The 16,196-nt window shown below is 46.1% G+C and overlaps 1 protein-coding gene across 2 annotated transcripts in view; it reads left to right on the forward strand.

Annotated features, from left to right (window-relative positions):
• The first annotated feature begins 765 nt into the window (after positions 1 to 765).
• TRAF3IP2 (TRAF3 interacting protein 2) overlaps positions 766 to 16,196 on the forward strand; it is a 47,278-nt gene continuing 31,847 nt past the window's right edge. Inside the window, exons 1-2 of one of the 2 annotated variants that reach the window (XM_021937973.2) lie at positions 766 to 879; positions 13,870 to 14,700. In XM_021937973.2, coding sequence (XP_021793665.2) covers positions 13,878 to 14,700 — 823 coding nt within the window. In that variant the 5' untranslated portion in view covers positions 766 to 879; positions 13,870 to 13,877. Of the gene's footprint in view, positions 880 to 13,703; positions 14,701 to 16,196 lie in introns of those variants that run through there. The other variant, XM_021937972.2, reaches the window with a different exon arrangement.

Raw genomic sequence — 16,196 nt, forward strand, 5'->3', positions numbered from 1 at the left:
CCGCTCCCATGACCCGCTGCTGCCCGGAAAGGCAGTTGTGTCTTCTCTCTCTCTCTCTCTCTTCACATCGCTGGGTATCATCCTGCCTGCGGCGCTCCTTCATGCAATACATTCTGCAGGCTACTGATTAAACAATGGGAAGGGAAGGGGAGAAAATAAACTGGAGGTCAGGAAAATGCAGCCAGAGGTTAGAGTGCATGCGTGCATGTGTATGTATGTGTGTGTGTGTTCTTAAAATTAACCACTTTTTTTGTGCCTGACAATAGGGTGGCCTGTGCACAGGCCACAGGCATGTGTGTACACGTGTGTCCAGGGGCACGGTCAGTGAGCCCCCCGCTCAGTGGTTATAGGCAGCAAATACTGATGTTTTAAGCAGTTAGAGGAGATGCAAGAAGCTCCGCTCCCTCTTCCTCCCCATTATCTGCCCCCAATCCCCTCTTTGATGCTGCTAATGATTAGTCATTCTTAACCCTCAAGTTCAATATCCTCCCGGAGATACCCTCCCAGGCGAGGGCACTGCGACTACACTGAGGTTCGGCCCACTCCTGGGCAGCTTCTTAGCTGGGTGGCGAAAACAAAAATGCCGCCTAATTGGTCACTGGCCCTTTCTCATGAATGAAGGAGGTTTCTGTTTTAAGAAATAGTGACTCCTCAGCCGTTGATTCACTGCCCACAGGGAGATTTTGAGCAGAGGCTTCCTAGGCTCCGTAGAAATTTGCATACAGCTTCCACTTCCTGCTTCAGAGCCTGTTCTTCTACTTACCTGGGCCGGGAGAGGGCGGAGGGAGGCCCAGGGTGACCCAAGGTGGAGAGAGACGAGAAGCCGCCGAGAGCCGACCACTCTCCGGGCCCGGTCTGTCTGTCCGTGGTGGTTCTAAGGTAAGTTACTCGGAGTTACCACTTGCCTGGTCTTATTTCGTCACCTCTGACCTATTTTCCAAAGCACGCTGTTTCTCCTTTACTGAGACGTTCTGCCTTTACTTTTCTCTGTTTTCCTCTCCCCTCCTTTAACTTGTTCGCACAGAGACCATCTTAGCTGAGAAAATGACAGTGGAGTTTGTGCTGCGAAGATGCGTTGCTGGTATAGTATTTCAGGCCAGCGAGCCCCGCCGAGTTAACCCTTTGAGGAGAGGAGGCTCGCACACGGGGACAGCTCGGAGCTGCCTGGGAACCATTCGTTTGGGTACTTAGTGTCCCCACACGTTTCTATCAAGAATTCAAGCCCCACTTCTCCAAGGAGAGAGCCAGGGATGGCAAAGATTAAGTAATTGGCTTTCAGCCCCAGAACACGTCAGTGGCAGAGTTTTCTCGAGCCCTGTTTCGTGCAGGGGGAAAAAAAAAATCAACAGCACATTCTTGGGCCAGGAAGTTCTGCTGAGCTTTGTGCTGGCTCTGAGCCGCCTCCCGGCCCCTCTCCGCAGCCGCCCTCCAGTCCTCCCAGGCTGGCGCTGGACGGAGCCTTTGGGAAAAGGGGAAGAAATGCCAGAACTTGATCTTAGAAGCTAATCAAGCTTCTTGTGACTTTCAAGTTTAAGATGCTATCTTACAATAGGGGGCCTTTTTTTTTTTTTTTTTTAAGGAACAGGAGAACAAGAGGCCAATTTTTCTTTAAAAGGACAAGAAACTTGGTTTCAAGTTCTTCACTTCTTGTGGTTCCATGACTTAGGCAATTCACTCTGACTCCACTAAGCCTGGATTTCTTCATCAGTAAATTGATGGGGGGTGGTGATCTAACACGAGTGTGTCAAATTCCCTCATAAAACAAAGCCAGGATAGTCCCAGAGGGGTAGTGGTAATGGGTGGTCTTCAAGACTTGTTTTGTTTACTGATTATTCACATATTTTAATTTTACCTCCCACTACCAGTTGGTTACCCCCTTGAGGAAAGGACTTTTGTTTCCTGATATTTTTCTACCCCCCAGAATTCAGCATGCTACCAAATGCCTAGTAGCACCCCGCTTCCATGTCAACTGCTTTGATTTCTGTTTCACTCGTCTGCTCTCAAGGCAAAAGGTAAAGCAGCAGTCAGGGTGAAAGGCCGGGAGAGGCTGGGGGACACGTGTCTCTGCCAGAGGGCTGCCTGGAATTGAGGCCTTATGATTGGCTCTAGCCAAATAGGAGAAAACAGGGAGTTTCTCGAATTAGTTCATGTCCCATTTGGGTTACCCAGGAAGGATAGTCCGTGCTATTCACAACAGAGTCAAGGCAGGCCAGAGAACTGGCAGACAAGCCCAGCTCCAGAAGCCAGAGTTACTGCTGTAGCTGGACCTGGAAACCACTCCTCAGTTGGACCAGTCACTGTGTGTGGGGCCTTTAATGGGAGGGGAAGGGAAACTGTGAAACACATCCTAATACCATGTAAGGGTGATGACACTGATTAGAGACATTATTAGATGGCGGATACACAGAATCCTTAACTTTTTCCAGACCGTGACTTAAAAAAAAAAAAAGTTATTGTTTCTTTTTGGCAATTACCTGCCGTCAATACAGTTCAAGTAGGCCCTAGCTGACCGGGATGGGCTGGTGCAGAGCTTTTGGTTTTGCTAATCTGTTTTTGTGGGATGTCCTGGTGTAGTCCATGTCATGTTTTTAGGCATTTCTCTCTATTCCCCTGGGATGAAAGGACAGGAATTTCAAGATAGTTCACCTGCAATGAGTTCCTGATTTTATTTTCAAACAATGATGCACCATTATCTGAAAGCAGGCTAACTGTTGTGCACTTGCCAGCCTCGCTCTAATCCTTAAAGGCCACACACCACAGTCATTCTTAATCTGCTGCTGCAGCTACCAGTCACCCCATGACGGAACATCAAAAGATGGATAATGTAGTTACTCTGCTCTGTTCATTGCGTGGGGTGGGCTAAACAGGAGTGAGGTCTGGGTAATGTACCAACATGTCGGATAGAAAGGTTCTTAACTCAGGGTTACTCATTTTTGGAGGGCGTAGGGACAGAAAATGTTAAAGCCTGCTTCTCCCGGGATTAAGGAGTTAGTGACTTTCAAATGCTCTGAAAATAAAAAGAAGAGGAGAAGACAGTCATATTTGCAGGCATTCTTCCAACAGGCATTCAGAAAGATTATGGTGGGGTAGTTTGTCTAAATTAAATCTATGTTTTACACATTGCAGAATGGAAATCTCAGGAATATCCTGAATTCAAATCATTTTTCTGCTGCAGGCAATTTTAGATTAGCTTCTAAAAACATATATGAATTGCAGGCAACTGCTGCAGGAAAAAAAGAGAACACAGATGAGGCACATTCAACTTTAAATTCCTTTCAGATCCAACGAAATGACCCCTAATGTTTGATCACATTTCCTTATCAAAACAATCCTGCAGTCTGAAGGATTTTTCCGTGAGAAAGTGTCTGAGGATTGGAATCGAGAAGCTGCCCCCTGGGCCTCTCCTGTTTCTTCCGAATGCGTTGTCACCAAGATATTTTTAGTTCATGAAACCCAGGCTGTCCTTTCTCCCACTGACAGTCTTTGCCTCCCGTGTCCAGCAGGCCTCCTAGGAGCACACACGTGCTTGGCCGTGACTAAGCTCACTCTGTAGCTGTGTGTGCACACCTTGTGTGTGTGTGCGTGCACCTTGTGTGTGCACAGACTTTCCCGGATACCAGAAGTTGTAGACTGGCTGAAGAAGGGTGGGCTTCCATCTGTGGGGTGATCCTTAGGTCTGTGCTGGTTTGTCTTGGCTCCCTGATAAGGCAGCTGAACTCAAGCGGAGGGCCAGGACTGACTGAAGTTCCCAGCCTGTGCCCCTCTCCTCGCACCCCTCAGACCGAGGCTGCCTGGGTCTTGGCAGCTCCCTCAGCAATGAGGGATACTTATCTCCGCTGCCTCATTGTTTCCCTGCAGTCAGGATGCCAATGTTTTTTCCCTTTCCCCTTCCCAGAGTCAACAGGTCTCCCTCCCAGCTCTGAACTCTCTTCCTACTCTGAGCTGTCTGTCCAAACTCTTCCTGGCCTCCCAGCTTACCCTATGATCCTCTTGCCTTTTACCTATATTCATTCTTTCCCTTCCCTTCTAACTGCCCCTTCTCATACCCAGCACTACATACAAATTACAAGTTAATGAAGTGTCTCTCCTACACCAATAAAAGGCAAATACAAAAAAATCCTTCAGCATTTCCCCACTTTCCTTACTTCTCTTCCATTCTCCTTCCTTCCTTTCTCTCCCTTCCTCTTCCTCTCTTGATTCTTCCTTTCTGCCCCTTCCTCTCCTTCACTCCATGGCTGGGGCTGAATTTGGGATCACACGTGTGCTTAGAGAAACCATCTTATCTGAAGAAACAAAAAAACAAAAACCAAAACAATGACAATGACAAAACAAAACAAAAAACAAACAAAAACCATGGACTGGTTTGAGGTTGTTCTGTAAATGTTTATTATAACTTCTGATGTGATGGAGTCAGTGTGTTCCCATTAGTCCTTCTCCTCCTCATTTAGTAGCTCAGAGGAGTCCCAGAGCAAACTTCCTCAAATCAGGTCGGTTCACACTGCACTGCCTTCAGCCTGATGTGAGTCTTACTGTGCTGGGTTATGTCCAAGGGCCAGTAAATGTTCCCTTCCTTCCAGGGCTCACCACTGTTTCAAGTTCTCTGGCAAGCCCAGTGGAAGAACTTCTCTGTTTGGGAAATTCTGCAAGTAAACTTGGAAGTATTTGTTCACTGGAGTTTGAATCTGAGCCAAACAGTTTACTCAAAACCAGCCTTCCACTCAACAAAACAGTGTTATGAAAGTTTGCATGCATTTGGGCAGTAAACAAAGGACATTAATGAGTTTAAATACATACATTTTTAAATCCATGACTTTTGGACATTTATTAAAAAGATTACTCTCCGGGGAATGAAGTAAGGCCTTGGGAACCTTGTAATTGAAAGTTTCTGATCCAAAGTAGATCTCAGGATCCTCCTAGCTGTAAATGTATAGATTTCTTTTTAATGTCCACCTGAAATGTTCATGCTGTGTGTCTCCAGGACTCTTCAAACCTATTCCTGACTCAAAAAAACCTTAAGAAAAAATCCAAGCAGTTGTGATCACCAAGGCCTGATTATGGAGGAGCTGTTAATACGGTTTATTAATTACTCAGGCTGCTCACTCCTGCCCTTCCTCTGTTCCTTGCTGCGCTATTTGTCTTCTTCTGGGGACATAACACCTTCATTAAATCCCATCCGTCCTTGCCTTAGAGTTGTCCCCTGGAAGATAGCTCCCCTCTAGATGCATCACCATTTATCATCACCCTTTGTTGGTGCTCTGTCAACCAGTTTTCAATTTATTTTGAATTCAGTTTATGATTAAAATTTAATGAGATCCAATCAAATGCTTTTCTCAAATCAAGATGCCTCTGCAGCCTCATCTGTATCCTCTATTGTAATGGCGTGAAGGAAAGCCATGGCAGATTTCCAGCCTGGTGATGCTGTACAGAACACAGGTGGCCTGCTTCCATGCCTCCTCAGCTTCAAGGCGAATGGCTCTGAAGCATATTTATTCCAGAATCTGCTAGGGGTTATGCGGGTGGCTTCCCCGTCCCCTTTTTTCCCTCCCAATAGCTGAACCAGTCAGTGCTCCCAACCGAGATGCAAGCAGTTAAGTGCACAGGCTCTGGTGCCAAACCGCTTAGATTTGAATCACAGCTCTGCTATGGAATAGCCATGTGACCTTGGAAAAGTTACTTACCTTCTCTATACCTCGCTTTTCCCTTTTCCCGTCTGTAAAATAAGTCTGACAATAGTACCTAGGAAATTAGAGTGGGTGTGAGGATTAAGTAAATTAATACATCTATCACACTTGGAACAGCATTTCCCACATAGTAACCATTCAATAAATATTAGCAATGATTGCTAACAAAGAGTAAAGTTTCTTAAGTATGTCAGTTTCATTAGGTTTGTATTTTGGCTTATCAGCATACAATCTATATCAACAGTAAACTACAACCCTAGAGCCAATGGTTACCATGACCTGTTTTTAGCACCAGCCTGTTGCTCAGAATGGTTTTTATATATTTAAAGGGTGTTTTTTCTTAAAAAATAAAAAATAAAAAAGGAGCAGAATATGAAACAGACACAGCATGTGGCCCATAAGGCGTAAGCTATTTACTATGTGTCCCCTTTGCAGAAACAGTTTGCCAACCCCTGATTTATATGGCTTAATGGAAAGAGCTTGGAGATCTAAAGGCTTGATTTGGCTTCACCCATCACTTGTTAAGTGACTATGGAAAAGCTTCTCAATGTGTCTAAGCCTCTGTAAAACAGGAATGGCAAAGTGGTAACACTTACCCTGCTTATGGCCTAGGCTTGTTTTAAGGACCAAAGGAGATGATGTGTATCAAATGTGCCGGAAATGACTCATATATATACATGTTTGTTAAAAAGATATGGTCTCTATACATTAGCTTCAAAGAATAGTATTAGCACCTGGGTGTATTAGCACCAGGGAATACTGTCTTTAAAAAGAGAGCTCCAAAGCCAGATAATAACTGCAGTTGTAGCTGCATTAAAAATAACAAAATGGCCATTGCTTTTTGAAAGCTTGATATGGGCTAGGCTCTACATTCAACACTTCATTTACATCTACTCTTTATCCTCACCACACCCCTAAGGAGAAGTGTTGCTCTTTTCCCTATTTTGCAGATGAGAAAAGTGAGGCCCAGAGACGTCAGATAACTTTGTCAAGATCACAAATCTAACCATGCAGCTAGCTGGCACAGGGAGAATTTAACCCTAGGGAGTCTGAACCCAGAGCCTTTGCATTTAAGTATTGCATATTTTCCCACATCCTAGGAATATGTGTCAATTTAGGGTAAGCCCATCTGGAAGGCAGAAGCCACAGTTCACTGTGGATGTGGGCATGAAGCCTGTTCATGTGTGCCCTGGGAGAGACTTGCTTCCCACACAGGCCACGGTGGAGTCTAATGGACCTGAAGAAAGGGAGGCAGGCATGATGGGCGAAAAGCTTTTTGATGAACTGTGAGATCAGAAAGGTCGCGTTGTGAAGACTAAGAGGCTCTGATTCAAAAAACTGGTAAGTTAAGGAAGATTGTGCTAGAAGAGGAAAAGATTGCTAGAAACAGACATGAGCAAAGAGTTGGAGGCAGCTCAGGGGGGTTGACTGAGAACTGTGTACAGAAAAATAAAAAAAGAGAGAAGGTGAAGCATGGGAAAATCTGTCACTGGGACGCCAAGGGAGCATTGTCACATGGAAGTCAGGCTGCTGACATCTGGATGTGATATTATTCGCAAAACTAGGCAGCTCGGGGCAGAGTAGAGGAGCCCAGAGAAAGGTCTCAGGCCCGAGGAGGCAAAAAGGAAGACAAAGCGAGGGACCTGGAGAGAGAAACTGACAGATTTGAGGAAAGAAGCCTGTCCGATCCAAAAGTTAGAACCACAGCTCACAGTCCAAATGGTGATGAGAGTCCAGCGATGAAAAGCTCCTGTCAGGGTGGGTGCAGTGGCTCACGCCTGTAATCTCAGCACTTTGGAAGGCCGAGGCAGAAGGATTGCTTGAGTCCAGGAGTTTGAGACTAGCCTGGGCAACATGGCGAGACTCCGTCTCTACAAAAAAAAAAATTAACCAGGCGTGGTGGTGCATGCCTGTGGTCCCAGCAACATGGGAGGCTAAGGTGGGAGGAATACCTGATCCCAGGGGGGCAAGGTGATAGTGAACTGTGATTGCGCCACTGGGCAACAAAACCTTGTCTCAAAAAAAAAAAAAAAAAAAAAAAGCCAGAAAGAAAAGCTACTGTCGTCTTTGGGGTTTAGTTGTGTGTCCCTGGGAATCACCTCTGTCTCCAGCTCATGCGCACCCATGCTTACCTCAGGCATGTGTTCTCAGCCTCTGCTGAATGGTTTTTGATATTTGAAGAGACATGTTCACTCTGTCCTGGGCGGTCTCATGAGTTCCTCATTCGCATTGGTTCTTAATGTTTGTGAGCATCAGAATCTCGAGCAGAGCCTTTCCTTTTCATTTTTTATCTTTTAAGTCAATATAGGCGCCCTTGTGACAAAACTTAAATGGTATAAAATGTTCTGAAAAGCAAACCTCTTTCCTACCGCATTCCTAGCCATCCAGTTCCCTTCCCAGAGGCAACCACTGTTCCTCATTTGAGATGGGCAGATATACGACCTTTTATCATACAAAGGAGGGCATACCCTCCTTTGTGCTACTCTTGGATTTTTTTAACTTAATACATCTTGGAGATAGTTCCATTTCAGTTCACACAGCCCTTCCTCATTCTTAAAGGATGTGGAGTGCTCATTGTACAGATATACTACAGTTTTAAACATCAGAACCTTTAGACATGTGGGTTGTGTCCGGTCTTTGCTATTATAAACACTGCAGCGTTGGCTGTTTTCATAGCCTCTTCATTTCATACAAGGTATACATACCTCTGCAGGGGAGATTCTTAGAAGTGAAATTACTAGGTCAAAGGGCATATGCTTTTAAAATTCTGACAGTTACTGCCAAATTGCACAGATTACATTTCCCTTGACAAAGTATGAGAGAACTTGTTTACCTGTGAGACTTAAACAAAAATACACTAGTCTTTTACATACGATAAACAAAAATACTCCGAGTCTCTGGGTGTGGGGCCTGGGCATCTGTATCGGGAGCCTCAGAGAGGGATTCTGAGCCAGGAACTGTTCTGGGTTTCCTCCCCCTCCAGCCCTGCTTTCCCCCGAGGATTTGCTGGTGAGCCTGAGATGACACAGGGCACTGCCAACATGGAGGCTCCCAGGGTCCTAGTTGGCAGGTCTCCTGTTCCCCTGAGGAGTCGGTGCTTGCTCCCTGGGTCATGGCTGGAAAACAGGGCTTTTCCACTTCAATCCAGGTGCCGCCCTCTGGTAGAGACTGGAGCAAAGGTCATGCCAGAGTTACAAGCACGTAAATATGGAGAAAGCCTGGAAAAAAAAAAGGAAAAACAGAAAAATGGGTCAGGTCAGAACAAGAAAGAACCAGGCTCACATGCACAGCTGTTCCATCCAGTTGTATATCCCCAGGACTCACCTCTGTCCCCAGTTCATGCCCACCTGTGCGTACCCGGAGTACACGCTTTACCCTCTGCTGAATGGTTTTCTGTATTTTAAAAACACAGTGGTGAGATACTGAGTGTTTTTTTTTTTTTTTTTTTGAGACGGAGTCTCGCTCTGTAGCCCAGGCTGGAGTGTAGTGGCCGGATCTCAGCTCACTGCAAGCTCCGCCTCCCGGGTTCACGCCATTCTCCGGCCTCAGCTTCCCGAGTAGCTGGGACTACAGGTGCCCGCCACCTCGCCCGGCTATTTTTTGTATTTCTTAGTAGAGACGGGGTTTCACCGTGTTAGCCAGGATGGTCTCGATCTCCTGACCTCGTGATCCGCCCATCTCGGCCTCCCAAAGTGCTGGGATTACAGGCTTGAGCCACCGCGCCCGGCTGTTTTTTTTTTTAATGTTTAGTATTTTTACACTATTGTCATTAAAGACAAAACAGATAAAACTGCCATCCCTGACATAACCCATTAATCTGTCTGTGGCCCCCTGACGTGGCATTTGTAATTGTTCTCTATGACTGCTTAAGGAGAGTTGGCAGGGTTGCCCATTTTCTGCCAGTTCAGGCAGGGGTCTGAGGCCGGAAGGGGCCGTGTGGTAGCGGCAGGCATGCCCCACCCTTTTCTGTTCTGAGTGGAGCTCTGCAGAGGCACAAAGACCAGCACCTCCCTGCCTGCAATCTAAGAGTAGATGCTCCCATCATGACTGATGACATCTCCTTTATTCTGCAAGTAAGGATTGTGGCCAATCCTGCCCATGGGCAGGACCTTTGGGCATGGCCCAGACCTAACTTGGGTGCTTGACACATAGTGGGCACTTAACCAATGTTCTTGAGAGGAAAATAAAAGGAGAGGGAAGGGTCGGTCACCCATGTGGCATAATTTTAAGAACTCTGAGGACCAGGCCCACCAGATACTCCTTGCTCCCCAACACTGTTGTTGACAACATTCTCATTGTCACTGATCCAGCTACATGGACCTGTCTGTCCCCTCTCTGAAACCGGCATCAATTATTTATTCATTCAACGAATCTTTATTGAGCACCTACTATGTGCCAGGTGCAGTTGTAGGTGCTGAAAATATAGCTGTAAATAGAACAGTCAAAAATCATGCTCCCAGGCCAGATGTGGAGGCTCACTTACAATCCCAGCACTTTGGGAGGCTGAGGTAGGAAGACTGCTTGAGGTAAAGAGTTCAATACCAGTTGGGGTAGCATAGTGAGACCTCATCTCCACAAAAAAATTTAAAAGTCAGGCACGCTGACCAGCACAGTGGCTCACGCCTGTAATCCCAGCACTTTGGGAGGCCGAGGCAGGCGGATCACCTGAGATCAGGAGTTTGAGAGCAGCCTGGCCAACATGGTGAAACTGTTTCTACTAAAAATACAAAAATTAGCTGGACGCAGTGGCGCACACCTGTAATCACAGCTACTCAGGAGGCTGAGGCACAAGAATTGCTTGAACCTGGGAGGCAGAGGTTGCAGTGAGCCGAGATTGTGCCACTGCACTCCAGCCTGGGCGACAGAGCAAGACTCCATCTCAAAAAAAAAAAAAAAAAAAAAAAAAAAAAAATTAGGCACAATGGTGTGCACCTGTAGTCCTAGCTACTTGTGAGGCTGACATGGGAGGATCCTTGAGCTCAGGAGTTTGAGGCTGCAGTGAACCATGATCTAGGTACTGCACTCCAGCCTGGGTGACAGAGCAAGATCCCCATATCACAAAGAAAAAGAAAAGAGAAAACCGCACCCTTAGGAAGTTTATATTCTGGGAGAAGGGAGAGGTGATGAGCAAACAAGAGATTATTAGATATTTGTGTGTATTATATACATTTGGGTAATATATAAGACAGTGATAACTGCTGGAGAATAAGGTAAAGCAGGGAAGGGAGATGGGAATGAGAGAGCACGACCAGCGAGACCTCCTTGAGGTGACAGCCAAGGAAAGACCTCACGGAGAAAGGAAGCCAGCCATGCAGCTGTGTGAGGGAAGGGTACTCAGCCCAGTTTTTTTAAAAATTATTTTTATCTTTTGAGACAGGGTCTCGCTCTGTCACTCAGGCTGGAGTGCTGCGGCACGATCTCGTCTCACTGAAGGCTGGACCTCCAGGGCTCAAGTGACCTCTCACTTCAGCCTCTCAAGTAGCTGGGGCTACAGGCGCACACCACCGCACCTGGCTAATTCGTTTAATTTTTTTGTAGAGACAGGGCCTCATTATGTTGCCAAGGCTGGTCTTGAACTCTTGGGCTTAAGTAATCCTCCTGCCTCAGCCTCCAAAGTGCTGGGGTTACAGGCGTGAGCCACCACGCCTAGCCCCAGACCAGTTTTAACTGCAGAATTCCCACCAGAGGATGACCTCAGATTTCCAGTTCTGTGAGATGACTGCCCTCATCGCTTTTTTTTTAAAGCCTCCTCCAAGCCCCCTGATGGCTCCTCAGCTAGAAGAGTGGAATATGCAACTTTTTTTAATGTGGGTGGAAAAGCACTTCTAAGGTATTCACATGGGAAAACCCAGGGAGAATGTAAATAGTTGTACCTGAATGGGATTGAAAGCGAATCCCATGACAATAGAGTACAGGAATTAGTCCTGCTAGTCGGCTCACTTTTTGCATCTCTTTGCCTCCCGTTCAGCTGTGGGCCCACAAGTGCATGCAGAAGATGACACAACACTCAGCTAGGCCTTGAAAAAATACTTTTGTTTTCCGACCAGCTGAAGAGCATGTTGTGTGGCACATCCAATTTCATAACTGTGGAAAAATTGCAAGAAAGAATGGGAAAAAATGGTGAACTTTTTTTTTTTTTTTTTTTTTGAGATAGAGTCTCGCTCTTGTTGCCCAGGCTGGAGTGCAGTGGCGCAATCTCAGCTCACTGCAACCTCCACCTCCCGGGTTCAAGCGATTCTCCTGCCTCAGCCTTCTCAGTATGGGATTACAGGCACGTCCCACCATGCCCAGCTAATTTTTGTACTTTTAGTAGAGACGGGGTTTTGCCATGTTGACCAGGCTGGTCTCGAATACCTGACCTCAGGTGATCCACCCGCCTTAGCCTCCCAAAGTGCTGGGATTACAGGCCTGAGCCACTGCGCTCAGCCGAACATTTTTAAAATAATAAACAGTTGCGATATTTACTGGTGCTTTTGGTAGGCTCTTGTTCATTTTTATAAGGTCCGCTCACTTTAGCTGATGAGGTCCCCTTTTCTGCAGAACCAACGAGCAGAGGACATACACAGCCTGAAAAGGACAAGGACAGGGAAAGGGAGAGATGGAGGGAAGGAGGGAAGGCCAGCCCAAAATTAGAAGTTGAGTTTTCTGTTGTGTCGGAAAATGGAGCAAGGGTCGTCGTGCGGCAGGTGGGTAAGTTTGATACCAAGTGGCAGAAGAGTGTCAAAGAGCATTCATTTGGCAGGGAGTGGAGAGGTATCTTTCTGGAGGCCGTTAAGTACATTTGGTGGCAAACTGCTGGCCCCATCTGTGTGTAAGGGGAGCATTTCAAGATGCATGCTGTCATGATCGCATTGGATTGGGTACAAGGGCCAAGAGAAAGTGAATTCATGCCCTCCGAAACTTGTCTTAGAACCATAATTTGTGTAACCTGACTTTAGGCACAGTGAGCCCTCAGTCAGTGTTTGTGGTTGAAATGCGACATGGATCCAAAGTAGGACTTTTTAAATCCAGACACAATCCCTTTTCTCCCTCTGGTATTTGAACTATGCTATGTACCAGCCTTGCATAGAATAACCCTCTGGGATTTCTTCTTTTTCACTTGCTTGCTCTTTTACAACCCCTGCTCTGCAGCCTCCTGCAAACCCCCAGTTGCTCCTGTGCAGTCCTGTGGACTGCCTTCCTCCTCCCCGTCCAGTCAAGGCATCACCTCAACCAGTTTAATGATGAGAGAGGGCTGGTTTTCTTTCTCATTGTGTTAGGTTAATTAAGAGTTCTTCTTACAGCTAAAAGCAGTATTGCCTGGACTGTGGGCTAAATGCTCTGCAGGCTAAGGTCTAGTTTAGCGAGCCTTGCTGGCTCAACTACATCACAAACCAGATGGTCATGGCTACCTTTGTTGCAGGCATAGTGCCCAGAGGGAATTAAGTCCTCCAAATGACCTAAAATTAGGTAGAAAATGTCACTCTGACCTTTTTTCGATATGTTTTAAACTTGGGCTTTCTTTCTTTGCTTAAAAGAAAACAGTTTTCTTTTTTAAAAGTAGGCAATAGTCAAATGAAACAAAATTATAAAAGTTCAAAAGGTGAAAACTTCCTCCCATTGCTCTCCCCCAGCTTAATTCCATCCTCAAAGGCAACCAGTGTAGCAATGTCTATGATTCTTCCACACGTTTTATACATACACAAGCAGATAATGCACATACAAACACACATTCTCCTCTCATTTTTTACACAAAATAGCAGCATAGTATGCACACTGCTCTGCGCGTGGCTTTTAGAAAAAACTCACTTAATACATCTTAGCCATCATTCCATATCAGTTACTAAGATTTATTTCATCATGTATTCCAAGCACACACGAAGCAGCCCACATTATGATAATTTCTCTTTCCTCAATACTTGGCAGTTGATTTTCATCTGTGTTTTCCCCTTGCTGGTGAATGATTTCTACCACAGGATGGTCCCATCATATTCTTTGAATTGCCTTCCAGATAAAATATCTTAATAAGCATTAGTGCTTTTGCCTAGAGGATAAGTAAACAATTTTATGGATTAGGGCTCTGTAGGCACATTGGTGTCTCAATGTTAATTTAAACCACATCCTGAATGAGGTCCCTTAAGGTCATAAAGTGAGGACTCCAAGAATTGATCTGTCTTCTAAGGCTATGGCATGTTTTCTCTTGTTCCAGAAACTAGAATGAACCGAAGCATTCCTGTGGAGGTTGATGAATCAGAACCATACCCAAGTCAGTTGCTGAAACCAATCCCAGAATATTCCCTGGAAGAGGAATCAGAACCACCTGCTCCAAATACAAGGAACATGGCACCCAACAACTTGTCTGTACCCACAATGCCTCACAACTCCTCCAGAGACTTTTCTCAAGCTCACACAACCCTGAAACTTGTAAATCACCAGCGGCCTGTATCCCAGCAGGTCACCTGCCTGCACACTCAAGTTCTGGAGGACAGTGAAGACAGCTTCTGCAGGAGACACCTAGGCCCAGGCAAAGCTTTCCCCTCTGGGTGCTCTGCAGTCAGCGAGCCCGAGTCTGAGTCTGTGGTTGGAGTCCTCCCTGCAGAGCATCAGTTTTCATTTATGGAAAAACGTAATCAATGGCTGGGATCTCAGCTTTCAGCAGCTTCTCCTGACACTGGCCATGACTCAGACAAATCAGACCAAAGTTTACCTAATGCCTCAGCAGACTCCTCGGGCAGTAGCCAGGCGATGGTACAGCGGCCCCAGCCTCACGGGAACCGAGCAGGCCTGGATCTGCCAACCATAGACACGGGATATGATTCCCAGCCCCAGGATGTCCTGGGCATCAGGCAGCTGGAAAGGCCCCTGCCCCTCACCTCCGTGTGTTACCCCCAGGACCTCCCCAGACCTCTCAGGTCCAGGGAGTTCCCTCAGTTTGAACCTCAGAGGTATCCAGCATGTGCACTGCCTCTCAATCTTTCCCCACATGCTCCATGGAACTATCATTACCATTGTCCTGGAAGTCCCGATCACCAGGTGCCATGTAAGTGATCTTTACCTCCTCTGGGCATTCTGGGCTGGGTGACTGAAGAAACAAGGGCCTCACATCAATGCTTTGTGTCACTAGACTGGGATGAACAGGTCAGAATGCAGGGAGGGCATTCTGCTTCACCTAGGGGCTTTCCATGTGTGGTTGGATTTGCAAAGGGCCTTCAGAGAATGCTTTTTCTCTTTTTTTTTTTTTTTGAGACAGTGTCTCGCTGTCACCCAGGCTGGAGTGCAGTGGTACAATCTCGGCTCACTGCAGGCTCCGCCTCCTGGGTTCACGCCATTCTCCTGCCTCAGCCTCCTGAGTAGCTGGGACTACAGGCACCTGCCACCACGCCCAGCTAATTTTTTGGTATTTTTAGTAGAGACGGGGTTTCACCATGGTGAGATCAGGATGGTCTCAATCTCCTGAGCTCGTGATCTACCCTCCTCCGCCTCCCAAAGTGTTGGGATTATAGGCGTGAGCCAGCGCGCCTGGCCGAGAATGCTTTTTCTTAGCCTAAAGCCTGTCCCACTGGAGTCTTCTTCTCTAGGGACCTTTAAGGACAAAACAGGTTCCTCTGTCTGGATTAGTTTAACAAACCTGCCTAGAAGCAGAGAGATGACCCAAGTGAGTTCTAGAAAATGTATTTTTTGTTCTGATCTTTGGGCATGTGGGTTCTTCCTTCTCTTCATGTTTCTTCCCCATCTTAGATTTGGCAGAGAAAGGGCTTTTAGTGAAAAACAAAGCAAAACAAAACAAAAAACCAGAAGATGCCCAGAATGTCATTGAGACTCTGGGATTCGGGCCATTACATGAAAATGAAGTTGCGTCTGTGATTTTGCTGCTTAAACCCTTTTGGACACTTGAGCTATCTACAGCTACCCTACATTCCAGCCACTCTAAGACTGGCAGTCCCCCTACTTGTGATGGTTCACATCTCCATGCGTTTGCCAGGCTCTTCTCTCTATCCGGGATGTTCTTCTCCCTCTGGTGTGTCTGACCCAGTTTCGTTACACCTTTTAAAAAAACTGCTTTATCGAGATCTAATTTACATACTGTAAGGTTTATCCTTAACCCATTTTAAATACAAAATTCAATAAATTTTAGTATTTTCACAGAGTTATGCAACCACCATCATACACATTTTTTGAGACTTACCTCAAGTGTCCCTCTGAAAACCTCCCCAGATCACGTTCTCCTTCAGGTCCTCTCTCTCCCTCCTGCTCTGGTCCTGTTGGGACACCTAACACCAGCATGGCATCTGATTATATACTTGTCTCCTCTCCTTCCAGACTGCAAGCTTTTGTGCATCTGCAAATGCAAACATGTACTTTCAATTAGTAATTCCCCAGCATTTAAGCACAGTGTCTGGCACATACTAGACTCTCAATAAACTACTTCTGAAATAATAATATGTACCAGTGCAGTAAGCATCTCTGAAAGTGATGAAGTCTTAGATTGAGATAAAAGATTCTATCACCTTTTTTTTTTTCCCTACCACCTTTCTT

This window comes from Papio anubis, chromosome 6 (genome assembly GCF_008728515.1).
Source record: "Papio anubis isolate 15944 chromosome 6, Panubis1.0, whole genome shotgun sequence".
Taxonomy (NCBI): domain Eukaryota; kingdom Metazoa; phylum Chordata; class Mammalia; order Primates; family Cercopithecidae; genus Papio; species Papio anubis.